This window comes from Eucyclogobius newberryi, unplaced genomic scaffold (assembly GCF_026437365.1).
Source record: "Eucyclogobius newberryi isolate DKJ021-1_F unplaced genomic scaffold, fEucNew1.0.hap1 SCAF_17, whole genome shotgun sequence".
Lineage (NCBI taxonomy): Eukaryota > Metazoa > Chordata > Actinopteri > Gobiiformes > Gobiidae > Eucyclogobius > Eucyclogobius newberryi.
Genome location: NW_027315801.1, coordinates 5,115,421 through 5,130,629, shown reverse-complemented (window position 1 = coordinate 5,130,629; position 15,209 = coordinate 5,115,421). Strand labels below are relative to the sequence as shown.

The 15,209-nt window shown below is 40.3% G+C and overlaps 1 protein-coding gene and 1 long non-coding RNA gene across 2 annotated transcripts in view; one reads left to right on the top strand and one right to left on the bottom strand.

Moving 5' to 3' along the window:
• Nucleotides 1-13,865, bottom strand: part of c1qtnf12 (C1q and TNF related 12) — a 45,326-nt gene extending 31,461 nt beyond the window's left edge. Inside the window, exon 1 of the mRNA XM_072448829.1 lies at nt 12,838-13,865. Within this exon, the coding sequence (XP_072304930.1) occupies nt 12,838-13,017 (180 nt within the window). The 5' untranslated portion in view covers nt 13,018-13,865. The remainder of the gene's footprint in view (nt 1-12,837) is intronic.
• The window catches only part of LOC140362679 (uncharacterized), a 414,634-nt gene that overhangs the window by 286,319 nt on the left and 113,106 nt on the right, over nt 1-15,209 (top strand). The gene's annotated exons all lie outside the window — the stretch shown is intronic.

The window sequence follows — 15,209 nt, the reverse complement described above, 5'->3', positions numbered from 1 at the left end:
TGCTGTCGAAAACGGAGAAACAAAAATAGCAGTTTTTGTGTTTCCCGTGTGCTTCTAGGTGCTAGCACACGGGTCTCTGGTCAAATGCAGAGGACATAAGAGAAAGTGAACGTTCTCTTAAGGATGCTTGACTTCTTTGCGTGAAAAGTGTGCCACTGTGCCACTGTGCCACCTGTCAAGTGTGCCACCTGTTTTTTCAATGTAAAGAACAGCACTCGTTGTACTTGAGTATTCGGGCGTGTCTCAGTGACTGTACAGTACATACTACGTGTACTCTGTGAGGTGCAGCCAAGTCCCGGAGATCTGCCGGCTCCGCATTCTTCTCTTTCTAATAAGAAAAGTCCAGTCCTGCAGTCCTCACCTTTTGTGATGACTTTCGCACGGAAAATCTCTTGAGGAATGCGGCAGCGGGTGAAGTGCCAGCGGCCCACATCGGGGATTGGCCCGATACAGGGGCACGCCATCGTCAGACTGTTTCCACTGGGCACAGGGAAAGTCCAACACTGTAAATGTTTCAATGTTTGACGTCTTTGTGAGCACTCCCGACTTGAACAGCACGGCTCAGATGTGTTTTCCTCCCGGGCACTAGTGTGAGAGGTGCAACAAGCGCTCCCTAGAGCACAGCGGTGAAACCAAGTGCCCCAGAACACAGAGGTGCAACAAGTGCCCCAGAACACAGAGGTACAACAAGTGCCCCAGAACACAGAGGTACAAGTGCCCCAGAACACAGAGTTACAAAAAGTATCCCAGTACACAGAGGTACAACAAGTGCCCCAGAACACAGAGTTACAAAAAGTGTCCCAGTACACAGAGGTACAACAAGTGCCCCAGAACACAGAAGTACAACAAGTGTCCCAGTACACAGAGGTACAACAAGTGCCCCAGAACACAGAAGTACAACAAGTGCCCCAGAACACAGAGGTACAACAAGTGCCCCAGAACACAGAAGTACAACAAGTGCCCCAGAACACAGAGTCACAAAAAGTGTCCCAGTACACAGAGGTACAACAAGTGCCCCAGAACACAGAGATACAACAAGTGCCCCAGAACACAGAGGTACAACACGTGTCCCAGTACACAGAGGTACAACAAGTGTCCCAGTGCACAGAGGTACAACAAGTGCCCCAGAACACAGAGGTACAACAAGTGCCCCAGAACACAGAGGTACAACAAGTGCCCCAGAACACAGAGTTACAAAAAGTGTCCCAGTACACAGAGGTACAACAAGTGCCCCAGAACACAGAGTTACAAAAAGTGTCCCAGTACACAGAGGTACAACAAGTGCCCCAGAACACAGAGGTACAACAAGTGCCCCAGAACACAGAGGTACAACAAGTGTCCCAGTACACAGAGGTACAACAAGTGCCCCAGAACACAGAGGTACAACAAGTGCCCCAGAACATAGAGGTACAACAAGTGCCCCAGAACACAAAGGTACAACAAGTGCTCAAATGGGAAAAGTACAACAAAAATTGGCATAAAACAATTTTACACTAATGGAAGAAGAACATTTGATTTAAGGGAACTGCATTTACATATAATTGCACCACAGCTGTTGCATCAAGAAAAAGTATTTTGTAAAATAACCTGTCTTATTAAATAGAGTCAAAACAAGAATCAAACGTATTAAACGGAAAATTCTGGGTGAAAGTTGTCTGAACGTCTCCGCTTTTTTTGCAGTGCTGAGTCCGTACCCTGTGTGGGGCTTTGTCAGGGGCTCTCACGGCAGGGCTGCCCCAGATTGGAGCAGCCCTGCCCCTATCGGATGTCCCAGACACAGAGGAGACAGCCCGCTCCGTGAGTGACAGGATCAATGAGCTGGGAACAGAGCGGAGAGCCCACCGCGCCCTGCAGACAGTTACGTCACGGCCCACCGCCATGAGCCGAGTCGAGCGGAGAGAGAACGTGTGTTTATAGTGGCACGTGAGTTAGAACATCTCAACGTGTCACTTTGGTCATATATATTATGGATATAATATTCAGAGTTCAGTCGACAACCTCCCCCCAGTCTACAATAACCTCATGAGACCTTCGTAGAAATAAACAAAGGTGGTAGTAGTTACATTTACTTTTACTTGAGAAATCATACTTTTTCTGACATTGTATTTTTCTGCTTGAGTAATATTTATGTTTCTTTTAAGAGTAAATGTACGTATTCTTGTTCTGGAGTAGTTGCACCAGCCAAAAAATGCATAATAGAGAAGAAAAAACATATATAAGTCACACTGGAGTATAAGTTGCATTTTTGGGGGACCATGACCAAGAACAGACATTTCATCTTGAAATGGATAATAATAACAGATGAGAGAACATGGTGAATAGGTGTACGTATGCTAACGCTAACACCTTCAGCTACATGACGTATGCTAACGCTAACACCTTCAGCTACATGACGTATGCTAACGCTAACACCTTCAGCTACATGACGTATGCTAACGCTAACACCTTCAGCTACATGACGTATGCTAACGCTAACACCTTCAGCTACATGAGGCACAGACAGAACTGTGGTAAGTGTCTGGTATGTTAACGTAACATATGAACAGTTATTCAGATAACTATAGCATAAAGAACATGCTAACAAGTTTACCAAAGCATCAGTTTTACCCCAAATCACTAAATCCATTGAATTCTTCTTCCTCTGTGTCACTTCTAAACAACTCTACAAACTCCAGAGGTAGAGGAAGTGCAGATTCTTCTTCTGCGTCACTTAGAGCCTAGAGCGCCCTCTTGTGGTTGTCAGTGTGAAAATAACCAATAATATCACATATAAGTCGCTCTGAAGTCGCACCCCGGCCAAAACTATGAAAAAAGGTGCGACTTATAGTCCAGAAAAGTGTGAACGCGCTTATACTTTTTATCATCTTGTATCATGGACATTAAACACGCACTATGTAACTTTTCTCCTGGGAGATGTTATTGCTTTGCCCGGAATGTCCTACGTCGAAAAGGGCATTAAAACAATCCATCTCCATAGCGATAAGATGGTGCCACGGAGGCATTTTTTCGCATTGTAATTGAATCGATGCTGGATAAAGCAACGTGGGATTTTTCTCTGTCAAAATGAACAAAACAAAGTGCTTGAATGAAGATGAAGTCCACACATGATTTGAAGTTACAAAACATGAAAAGCTCTCGCAAAGAAGTCCAACAAGGCAAACATATTGTATTATGTATTGTTTGCTGATTTTGCAGTATTTAATTTATTTACTAGAAATACTAATTTAACGCTTTTAGTTATATTACAAGTCAAGTTTATTCATAAAGCACATTTAAAAATACCACAATGGCCTAAAAGTGCTGTACAAAATGCAATAAAACACAGAAGAAATGCAAAAACAAGGTAAAATAACTCTATAACAAGGTCTAACCAAAAATAAAAAAAAGGTTTTTAACAAAGTTTTAACAAGGTTTTTATCAATATTCAGAGATTGAGCCGTTCTAACGCCCAGATGAAGAGACCTGCTACTGCAATTATTAACTGTTAACATACGTGTTGTGCATTCTCTAATAAAAGAACAAAAGAAATGACAAATATATCACAACAAACAGCATAATCGGGACAACGTGTCTCCGAGCTCAAACCCGTGTTGTTTGTCCCGACAGCAGTAGACGGCCAGCGCTGCTCCGGGACGGGAGTTGAAACCGGGTCACGTCTCGAGCTTTTTCACACCGAACCAGTTCAAATAAACACGTGCAAACCTCAGCCACCGTCAGCGTGTTTTCAAAGACACCAGAGACCACACCTCATGCTCTGGAGGGGAAAACTGAGGAGTTTGTGCTGTCGTGAAGGTAAAACCGGAGCTGGGAAACGTGGCAAAAATGAACAAAAAAATCAAGTAATAAGTGTCTGGAATAGAGCTGGTAAATGAACAAAAATCAAGAAATAAGCGTCTGGAATAGAGCTGTTCAGCTGCTCTATCTGCACAGCTGCTTTCTCTGCTCAGCTGCTCTACCTGCTCAGCTGCTCTCCCTGCTCAGCTGCTCTACTTGCTCAGCTGCTCTACCTTCGCAGATATCTTAGAAAAAGATTCGCCACTATTGATTTACTCCAGTTTTCTTGTTTGATCAAACATTTACACATATTTACTGTTAAATATTTGGTGTCAAAGTTGGTTAAAACACGTGTTTAAGACCGAGCCAGCCGATCGTGCAGCAACAGCGCTCCAGTTTGCAGTAGACTTCTCACTGACGCTGGTATAAATCATCTTTATTATCCAGATATTTGTGTATAAGTATAAGGCTGCGTTCACACTTAAACACAGAAAAAAGTATCTACACCCGCAGTAACCAAGCCTAAACGTATCTAAACTTCTGAAACAATTATCCTGAATTCATTTGAATGTCGTTTTTGCAGTGTGGGTGCGCGGGGCAGTGGCACTCGTGAGAATGCCAACGCGATGGGTGGGCCGCGGGCAAAACAAACAGCGCGTCGGAAAGTTTTACAAATATGCAACAGCAGAAACGCACCAATAAATAACAGCGAGCGGGGCCAAGAGCTGCGCGTCCACGGGAACCAAAACAGAACAGGCAAAGGGCAACGGCGCCGGCAACGAGGAGACAAGATTTATGTGGAGTCTGGCACGTTCACAGCAAAGACCGGCGCTCCTCAAACTGTGGGGCGCATACCTGTGAAATGAACAGGACTGTATACCCCTTTTTGTTTTCACGTATTGCGCAGAAGTATTGTAAAAGCAGCAGTGAGGGTCAAAATGAGACCGCCGTGTGCCGCCTGCGTCTGATCACAGACCAGGAAGTTGCCGTTCTAGTTCTAGATTTAATTTGTAAAGCCCAAAATCACAACAGCGGTTGTCTCGGAGGACGACAGTGAAAAACTGATTAAACAATGTTCATAGGGACGAGGGGCGATGTCCCAGGGTCCTCTGTCCTTAGACCAGGGGTGGGCAATTATTTTCCTCCGCGGGCCATGTTCAAATCCAGGCAAGTAGCGGAGGGCCGGCCCGCAATCATTGGTGTGAAAATAAATACATCAAAAAAATAAAATATCACATAAAATATCACTTTTCTGTCAAATATAGGCTAGTTAATCTATTATTTAATTAATATCATGTCATATTTATTAAGGATACAAGTGCAAAAAGATTGATTGATATTGATTAATATATATATATATATAAATATATATATATATATATATAAATATATACATATATATATAATTTTTTTAATATTACTTGGTATCTTTGGCGGGCCGGATTATAAAGACAAACGGGCCGTATGTGGCCCGCGGGCCATTGTTTGTCCACCCCTGCCTTAGACCCTCCTTCTAAGCCAGGAAAAACCTGCAGGAGTTCCACAGTGTTTAGTCTTGGTTTACCCCCTGTTTAGTCCTGGTTTAGCTCTGGTTTAGTCCCGGTTCAGCCCCAGTTTAGTCTCTATTTAGCTCTGGTTTAGTCCTGGTTTAGCCCTGGTTTAGCCCTGGTTTAGTCCTGGTTTAGTCCTGGTTTAGTCCTGGTTTAGCCCTGGTTTAGCCCTGGTTTAGCCCTGGTTTAGTCCTGGTTTAGCCCTAGTTTAGTCCTGGTTTAGTCCTGGTTTAGTCCTGGTTTAGCCCTGGTTTAGCCCTGGTTTAGCCCTGGTTTAGTCCTGGTTTAGCCCTGGCTTAGCCCTGGTTTAGCCCTGGTTTAAGACCTGGTTTAGGTCAGTGTCTTCTGACCATAACATGTTGTCTAAATGTTTTATTATGTGGTTTTTATGTGGCTAAACTTGCTTTTGACCTGGTTTAGTCTTGTTTTTGACCAAGTTTAGTCCCTGTGGCACCAAACACGCAAATATTTACTTCTTCTTCTTCTCCTCTGGTTTGTGCTGTTGAACCGTGACGTAACTTTCCACAAAGATCCATCAAACGTCTGGTCTAAAGGCGTTTGATGAATCTCCTCCGACGTGATTGTTTCCCACAGTCAGAGGTCGTCGGGCCCCCGCCGAGGCCCCCGCCGAGACCCCCACAGAGACCCCCACAGAGACCCCCACAGAGACCCCCACAGAGACCCTCGCGGACCGATGCATTGATCCGGCCACAGAAGTCACATTCTCTGCATTCTTTCACAACTCATCTGTTTGATTTTCACACTTCTGGATCCGACTCATGTCTTCAATCCGACCCATGCTTGTCTGCACCGGGAAAGAAACCAATCAAAACCCACAAACTCCTCTGGTCAGGGCCAAGCGATTAATCGTGTTGTAATCGAGATCGAGAATCAATTGATCTGTTTGTGCTTTTTGGAGAAACGACCGAACCAAGACTTAAACATGACTAAAAGCTGATTTAAATGGGATTAAATATGAATAAACCAAGTAAAATACAAAGCTAAACCAGAAATAAATCCAGCTATTCATGGACTAAACCTAACAAAACTGAAAAAAATACCATAGTCCTGGTTTAAGACCTGGTTTAGTCCTGGTTTAGTCCTGGTTTAAGACCTGGTTTAGTCCTGGTTTAGCCTTGGTTTAGTCCTGGTTTAGTCCTGGTTTAAGACCTGGTTTAGTCCTGGTTTAGCCCTGGTTTAGTCCTGGTTTAGTCCTGGTTTAAGACCTGGTTTAGTCCTGGTTTAGCCCTGGTTTAGTCCTGGTTTAGTCCTGGTTTAAGACCTGGTTTTGTCCTGGTTTAGCCCTGGTTTAGTCCTGGTTTAGTCCTGGTTTAGCCCTTTTTTAAGACCTGGTTTAGTCCTGGTTTAGTCCTGGTTTAAGACCTGGTTTAGCCCTGGTTTAGTCCTGGTTTAGTCCTGGTTTAGTCCTGGTTTAAGACCTGGTTTTGTCCTGGTTTAGCCCTGGTTTAGTCCTGGTTTAGTCCTGGTTTAGCCCTTTTTTAAGACCTGGTTTAGTCCTGGTTTAGTCCTGGTTTAAGACCTGGTTTAGCCCTGGTTTAGTCCTGGTTTAGTCCTGGTTTAAGACCTGGTTTAGCCCTGGTTTAGTCCTGGTTTAGTCCTGGTTTAAGACCTGGTTTAGCCCTGGTTTAGTCCTGGTTTAGTCCCACAAACTCATCTGATCAGGGCTAAGCAATTAATCAAGTTGTAATCGAGATCAAGATTCAATCGATCTGTTTGGGTTTTTGTAGAAGGTTTGGACCAACAACTGAACCAAGACTTAAACATGACTAAAAGCTGATTTAAATGGGATTAAATATGAATAAACCAAGTAAAATACAACACTAAACCAGTAATACATCCAGCTATTCATGGACTAAACCTAAAAAAGCTGAAAAAAACAACTTTTTTTTTTTAATTTGTAACTTGAACTTTTTATTTCAAAGTCCATTCAGTCAACATTGAAAGCTATTTAATTTGAAAGAAAAATAAAATGTAATTAAAAAATAGTAATATTGATCATTATGAGAAACAAAATCGTCATTCACAATTTTTTTTCATGTTTTTTTCTTTTTAATTTATTATTATTATTTTTTTTTTCAGTTTTCATCTTTTTTTCATTTTATTTCCTTTTTTTTCACAAGGCGCAATCAAAAAAAGCAATATTGATCATTGTGAGAAAAAGAATTGTCGTTCAATTATTTAAAAAAATATATATTCTTGATTTTTTTATTTTTTTTATTCTTCTTATTATTTTTTTTCACAACAAGCAATACCGTTTTGTATGGACTACCTCTATTATTTGACTGCCTTTAAGATCAGTCCCCCCCTTGCCACGATAAACAAAATGTGCAGAAACAAATATCTTGCCCGTGTATTTGGAAATATTAAGACAAAAGTAAATGTACGTCGTGTGAAACCTTCGTCGCGGCGTTCGCTTCATTTCTTCCGAGTGAAAAACAAATGACACACGTGGCATTCCATCAGCTCGGCGTCAACACCTTGAATACTCCGGAGCATTCCGCGTGTACATAATCCATATCAAGTCGGCACTCGTCACTCACACTCGAGTACACGGCAAAAAACACAATACCACTTAAACCATCTGAATGTCACAGTAGAAAGCAAATATATCTGAGACTTACACTATTGATATTAAGTTTGGAAGCAATTTATGTGCAAATGTTCAATAACAGCCACATTTACTTTATATAACCAGAGCTGGGCAGTACTCAGTTACATTGACTCAGTTACATTGACTCAGTTACATTGACTCAGTTACAGTGACTCAGTTACATTGACTCAGTTACATTGACTCAGTTACACTGACTCAGTTACATTGACTCAGTTACATTGACTCAGTTACAGTGACTCAGTTACACTGACTCAGTTACATTGACTCAGTTACATTGACTCAGTTACACTGACTCAGTTACATTGACTCAGTTACATTGACTCAGTTACATTGACTCAGTTACATTGACTCAGTTACACTGACTCAGTTACATTTACTCAGTTTCATTTACTCAGTTACATTTACTCAGTTACATTTACTTAGTTACATTTACTCAGTTTCATTTACTCAGTTACATTTACTCAGTTACATTTACTCAGTTACTCAGTTTCATTTACTCAGTTACATTTACTCAGTTTCATTGACTCAGTTACATTTACTCAGTTACTCAGTTACATTTACTCAGTTTCATTGACTCAGTTTCATTGACTCAGTTTCATTTACTCAGTTACATTTACTCAGTTACATTTACTCAGTTACATTTACTCAGTTACTCAGTTTCATTGACTCAGTTACATTTACTTAGTTACATTTACTCAGTTTAATTTACTCAGTTACATTTACTCAGTTACATTTACTCAGTTACATTTACTCAGTTACTCAGTTTCATTTACTCAGTTACATTTACTCAGTTTCATTGACTCAGTTTCATTTACTCAGTTACTCAGTTTCATTTACTCAGTTACATTTACTCAGTTTCATTTGCTCAGTTACATTTACTCAGTTACATTTACTCAGTTTCATTTACTCAGTTACTCAGTTTCATTGACTCAGTTACATTTACTCAGTTACATTTACTCAGTTACATTTACTCAGTTACTCAGTTTCATTGACTCAGTTACATTTACTTAGTTACATTTACTCAGTTTCATTTACTCAGTTACATTTACTCAGTTACATTTACTCAGTTACATTTACTCAGTTACTCAGTTTCATTTACTCAGTTACATTTACTCAGTTTCATTGACTCAGTTACATTTACTCAGTTACTCAGTTTCATTTACTCAGTTACATTTACTCAGTTTCATTTGCTCAGTTACATTTACTCAGTTACATTTACTCAGTTACATTTACTCAGTTTCATTTACTCAGTTACTCAGTTTCATTGACTCAGTTACATTTACTCAGTTACATTTACTCAGTTACATTTACTCAGTTACTCAGTTTCATTGACTCAGTTACATTTACTTAGTTACATTTACTCAGTTTCATTTACTCAGTTACATTTACTCAGTTACATTTACTCAGTTACTCAGTTTCATTTACTCAGTTACATTTACTCAGTTTCATTGACTCAGTTACATTTACTCAGTTACTCAGTTACATTTACTCAGTTACATTGACTTAGTTACATTGACTCAGTTACACTGACTCAGTTACACTGACTAAGTTACACTGACTCAGTTACATTTACTCAGTTTCATTTACTCAGTTACATTTACTCAGTTACATTTACTTAGTTACATTTACTCAGTTTCATTTACTCAGTTACATTTACTCAGTTACATTTACTCAGTTACTCAGTTTCATTTACTCAGTTACATTTACTCAGTTTCATTGACTCAGTTACATTTACTCAGTTACTCAGTTACATTTACTCAGTTTCATTGACTCAGTTTCATTGACTCAGTTTCATTTACTCAGTTACATTTACTCAGTTACATTTACTCAGTTACTCAGTTTCATTGACTCAGTTACATTTACTTAGTTACATTTACTCAGTTTAATTTACTCAGTTACATTTACTCAGTTACATTTACTCAGTTACATTTACTCAGTTACTCAGTTTCATTTACTCAGTTACATTTACTCAGTTTCATTGACTCAGTTTCATTTACTCAGTTACTCAGTTTCATTTACTCAGTTACATTTACTCAGTTTCATTTGCTCAGTTACATTTACTCAGTTACATTTACTCAGTTTCATTTACTCAGTTACTCAGTTTCATTGACTCAGTTACATTTACTCAGTTACATTTACTCAGTTACATTTACTCAGTTACTCAGTTTCATTGACTCAGTTACATTTACTTAGTTACATTTACTCAGTTTCATTTACTCAGTTACATTTACTCAGTTACATTTACTCAGTTACATTTACTCAGTTACTCAGTTTCATTTACTCAGTTACATTTACTCAGTTTCATTGACTCAGTTACATTTACTCAGTTACTCAGTTTCATTTACTCAGTTACATTTACTCAGTTTCATTTGCTCAGTTACATTTACTCAGTTACATTTACTCAGTTACATTTACTCAGTTTCATTTACTCAGTTACTCAGTTTCATTGACTCAGTTACATTTACTCAGTTACATTTACTCAGTTACATTTACTCAGTTACTCAGTTTCATTGACTCAGTTACATTTACTTAGTTACATTTACTCAGTTTCATTTACTCAGTTACATTTACTCAGTTACATTTACTCAGTTACTCAGTTTCATTTACTCAGTTACATTTACTCAGTTTCATTGACTCAGTTACATTTACTCAGTTACTCAGTTACATTTACTCAGTTACATTGACTTAGTTACATTGACTCAGTTACACTGACTCAGTTACACTGACTAAGTTACACTGACTCAGTTACATTTACTCAGTTTCATTTACTCAGTTACATTTACTCAGTTACATTTACTTAGTTACATTTACTCAGTTTCATTTACTCAGTTACATTTACTCAGTTACATTTACTCAGTTACTCAGTTTCATTTACTCAGTTACATTTACTCAGTTTCATTGACTCAGTTACATTTACTCAGTTACTCAGTTACATTTACTCAGTTTCATTGACTCAGTTTCATTTACTCAGTTACATTTACTCAGTTACATTTACTCAGTTACATTTACTCAGTTACTCAGTTTCATTGACTCAGTTACATTTACTTAGTTACATTTACTCAGTTTAATTTACTCAGTTACATTTACTCAGTTACATTTACTCAGTTACATTTACTCAGTTACATTTACTCAGTTACTCAGTTTCATTTACTCAGTTACATTTACTCAGTTTCATTGACTCAGTTTCATTTACTCAGTTACTCAGTTTCATTTACTCAGTTACATTTACTCAGTTTCATTTGCTCAGTTTCATTTACTCAGTTACTCAGTTTCATTGACTCAGTTACATTTACTCAGTTACATTTACTCAGTTACTCAGTTTCATTGACTCAGTTACATTTACTTAGTTACATTTACTCAGTTTCATTTACTCAGTTACATTTACTCAGTTACATTTACTCAGTTACATTTACTCAGTTACTCAGTTTCATTTACTCAGTTACATTTACTCAGTTTCATTGACTCAGTTACATTTACTCAGTTACTCAGTTTCATTTACTCAGTTACATTTACTCAGTTTCATTTGCTCAGTTACATTTACTCAGTTACATTTACTCAGTTACATTTACTCAGTTTCATTTACTCAGTTACTCAGTTTCATTGACTCAGTTACATTTACTCAGTTACATTTACTCAGTTACATTTACTCAGTTACTCAGTTTCATTGACTCAGTTACATTTACTTAGTTACATTTACTCAGTTTCATTTACTCAGTTACATTTACTCAGTTACATTTACTCAGTTACTCAGTTTCATTTACTCAGTTACATTTACTCAGTTTCATTGACTCAGTTACATTTACTCAGTTACTCAGTTACATTTACTCAGTTACATTGACTTAGTTACATTGACTCAGTTTCATTTACTCAGTTTCATTGACTCAGTTACATTTACTCAGTTACATTTACTTAAAAATAAATCATACTTGAGTAATTTAACAGTTGTTTTTTGGTTAAACTTTTCCCACTATGACTAAATATACAAGTGACAAAAGCTTTTATTAGCACTTTTTTATTATTTATTATTATTTTTTTTTCTTCATTTTTAATTTTTTTTCATTATTTTTTCAATTTCCCCCATTTTTTTCCACAACATGCTAAACTTTTTTCCATTGTGAATAAATATACAAGAGACAAAAGCTTTTTTTTGTTAAATACTTCTAATTTTATTTTATACTAGATTTTGCTAATTGTTTAATGTTTGGTCATTTTTGTAATCACTCACGTTCAAATTATCAATCATAAGTTACGTCCACAGTCACTCGTACTTGAGTAAATTTCTTCTTGTACTTTATTACTTTTACTTTTTGTGTTATTTCGAAGTATCGCTTACTTTCTCTTACTTGAATACCACATACTACAAAATTCAACTCATCTCACTTTTTTGCAGTGCAGACGAATAAAATCATACACAAAAAAATCACCCAAAAACTTCTGTAACAGATATTATAACAAATAGTACAACTTGAATGTAGCAATATAATTATTTTAATTTAAAGTATTTTATGTGATATAGTATTTGTAGAAGTATTTGTAGCATCCGGAGAGAAGCTGCTAACGATCGAAACAGCCTCGCGGATCAATACACCGTGTTTAACCCCTCCCCCAGCCGCTGGTCTCCATGGAGATGTCACGGCTTTGCCCCGGAACGTTCCGCTGCGTGGCATTCCACTCATCCATCTCCACGCGGACGACCCGATTCGCCGCCAGAACGCACGTGTATCAGGGTCAAACGCGTTGCTCAGTCAGATGTAGGCATATTTAAAGCCACACTGCGGAACATCCGAGTCAAAGCGGCAGCGTCTTCCACGAGACGAGACGCGAGAAAAGTTACACACATGTTTTGGACACGTTCGGCAAATTTGGCGCGGGTTCTCGTACCTTGACAGCTTCGCCGACCTCCTCCTCGCTGTTGGACGCCGTCACGTTGAAGTTCTCCGTGTTCTGGGGAGCGCCTTCTTTTAGCTTCTTGCGCTCCTTCCTGGCGTCCACGTCCACGTTTAGAACCAACGTCCAGAAGAGCGCCGCGGCGATCGCCCAGGGCCCCACCGCGCACCTCATCTCGTCAACGGGACAACGACAACAACAAAAGACGGACGGGACGAGGGAGATCGAAACGGATGCTGGCGGAAGTCGAGAAGGTCCCAAGGTCTGGGGAAGTCGAGAAGGTCCCAAGGTCTGCGGAAGTCGAGGAGGTCCCAAGGTCTGCGGAAGTCGAGGAGGTCCCAAGGTCTGCGGAAGTCGAGGAGGTCCCAAGGTCTGCGGAAGTCGAGAAGGTCCCAAAGTCTGCGGAAGCCGAGAAGGTCCCAAGGTCTGCGGAAGTCGAGAAGGTCCCAAAGTCTGCGGAAGCCGAGAAGGTCCCAAGGTCTGCGGAAGTCGAGAAGGTCCCAAGGTCTGCAGAAGTCGAGAAGGTCGCTTTTACTCAACGGTGAAACGAGTCCAGGCGAACGTTCCTGCGGTAATGGCACGTCGGCGAAGATCTGACGGCGAATAAACCCATTAGTGAGATTTTTCACGCTCTCTGCTCCGCGGGGGTGTCGGGAGGCCGAAGAGGGGAGGCGCTGTCCCCCCCCCGAAACCCGGGATCGTTTATGGCGAGTGTTGGAACGGGTTCTCCTTCACCGAGAACCGTCTTCCCTCCTCGGTCCGTCAGAGGCGACGTTTCACCCTCCGTCAGTTTGGGAAAAAAGCTGCGGAAGAAAGTCTGCCAGATTGTCCCGCACACAAGCGATGGACGACGGCCAGCCTTGGATTGGCGCCCGGACCTTCTTCGCGGCGGTCTCTGGGAGTCGGTTAAAACGTGCACGTCGTTAGTCGCGGAGGTCGCTTGAGGGTTCTTGACTGGATCGTCCCGAAAGGAAAGTCCACGCTCGATGCCGGTCTCGTGTGCGCGAGTCTGAATGAGTTTACGGGACGGGAGGGCTCGCAGTGGAGTTTTATCATCAGCCCTCTCTCTCTCCTCCTCCTCCTCCTCCTCCTCCTGTTCGTCTCCCTCTTCACTTTCTCTCTTCACTTTCTCTCTTCACTCTCTTCTCTTTCTCTCTTCACTTTCTCTCTTCACTTTCTCTCTTCACTCTCTTCTCTTTCTCTCTTCACTTTCTCTCTTCACTCTCTTCTCTTTCTCTCTTCACTTTCTCTCTTCTCTTTCTCTCTTCACTTTCTCTCTTCTCTTCACATTCTCTCTCTCTTCACTTTCTCTCTCTCTTCACTTTCTCTCTTCACTTTCTCTCTCTCTTCACATTCTCTCTCTTTTCACTTTCTCTCTTCACTTTCTCTCTTCTCTTTCTCTCTTCACTTTCTCTCTCTCTTCACTTTCTCTCTTCGCTTCACTTTCTCTCGCTCTCCTCCTCCTCCTCCTGTTCCTCTCCCTCTTCACATTCTCTCTTCACTTTCTCTCTCTCTTCACTTTCTCTCTTCACTTTCTCTCTTCACTTTCTCTCTTCTCTTTCTCTCTTCACTTTCTCTCTCTCTTCACTTTCTCTCTTCGCTTCACTTTCTCTCTCTCTTCGCTTTCTCTCTCTCTCCTCCTCCTCCTCCTGTTCCTCTCCCTCTTCACTTTCTCTCCTCACTTTCTCTCTTCTCTTTCTCTCTTCACTTTCTCTCTCTCTTCACTTTCTCTCTTCACTTCTTCTCTTCTCTTCACATTCTCTCTCTCTTCACTTTCTCTCTCTTCACTTTCTCTCCTCTCTTCACATTCTCTGTCCCTACACTTTCTCTCTTCCCTTTCTCTCTCTCTTCACTTTCTCTCTCTCTCTTCACTTTCTATCTTCTCTTCACTTTCTCTCTCTCTCTTCACTTTCTCTCTCTCTTCACTTTCTCTCTTCTCTTCACTTTCTCTCTTCTCTTTACTTTCTCTCTCTCCTCACTTTCTCTCTTCACTTCCTCTCTTCTCTTCACTTTCTCTCTTCTCTTCACATTCTCTCTCTCTTCACATTCTCTCTTCTCTTCACATTCTCTCTCTCTTCACATTCTCTCTCTCTTCACATTATCTCTCTCTTCACTTCCTCTCTTCTCTTCACATTCTCTCTTCTCTTCACATTCTCTCTCTCTTCACTTCCTCTCTTCTCTTCACATTCTCTCTTCTCTTCACATTCTCTCTTCACTTTCTCTCTTCACTTCCTCCCTTCTGTTCACTTCCTCTCTTCTCTTCACATTCTCTCTCTCTTCACTTTCTCTCTCTCTTCACTTTCTCTCTTCTCTTCACTTCCTCTCTTCTCTTCACATTCTCTCTCTCTTCACTTCCTCTCTTCTCT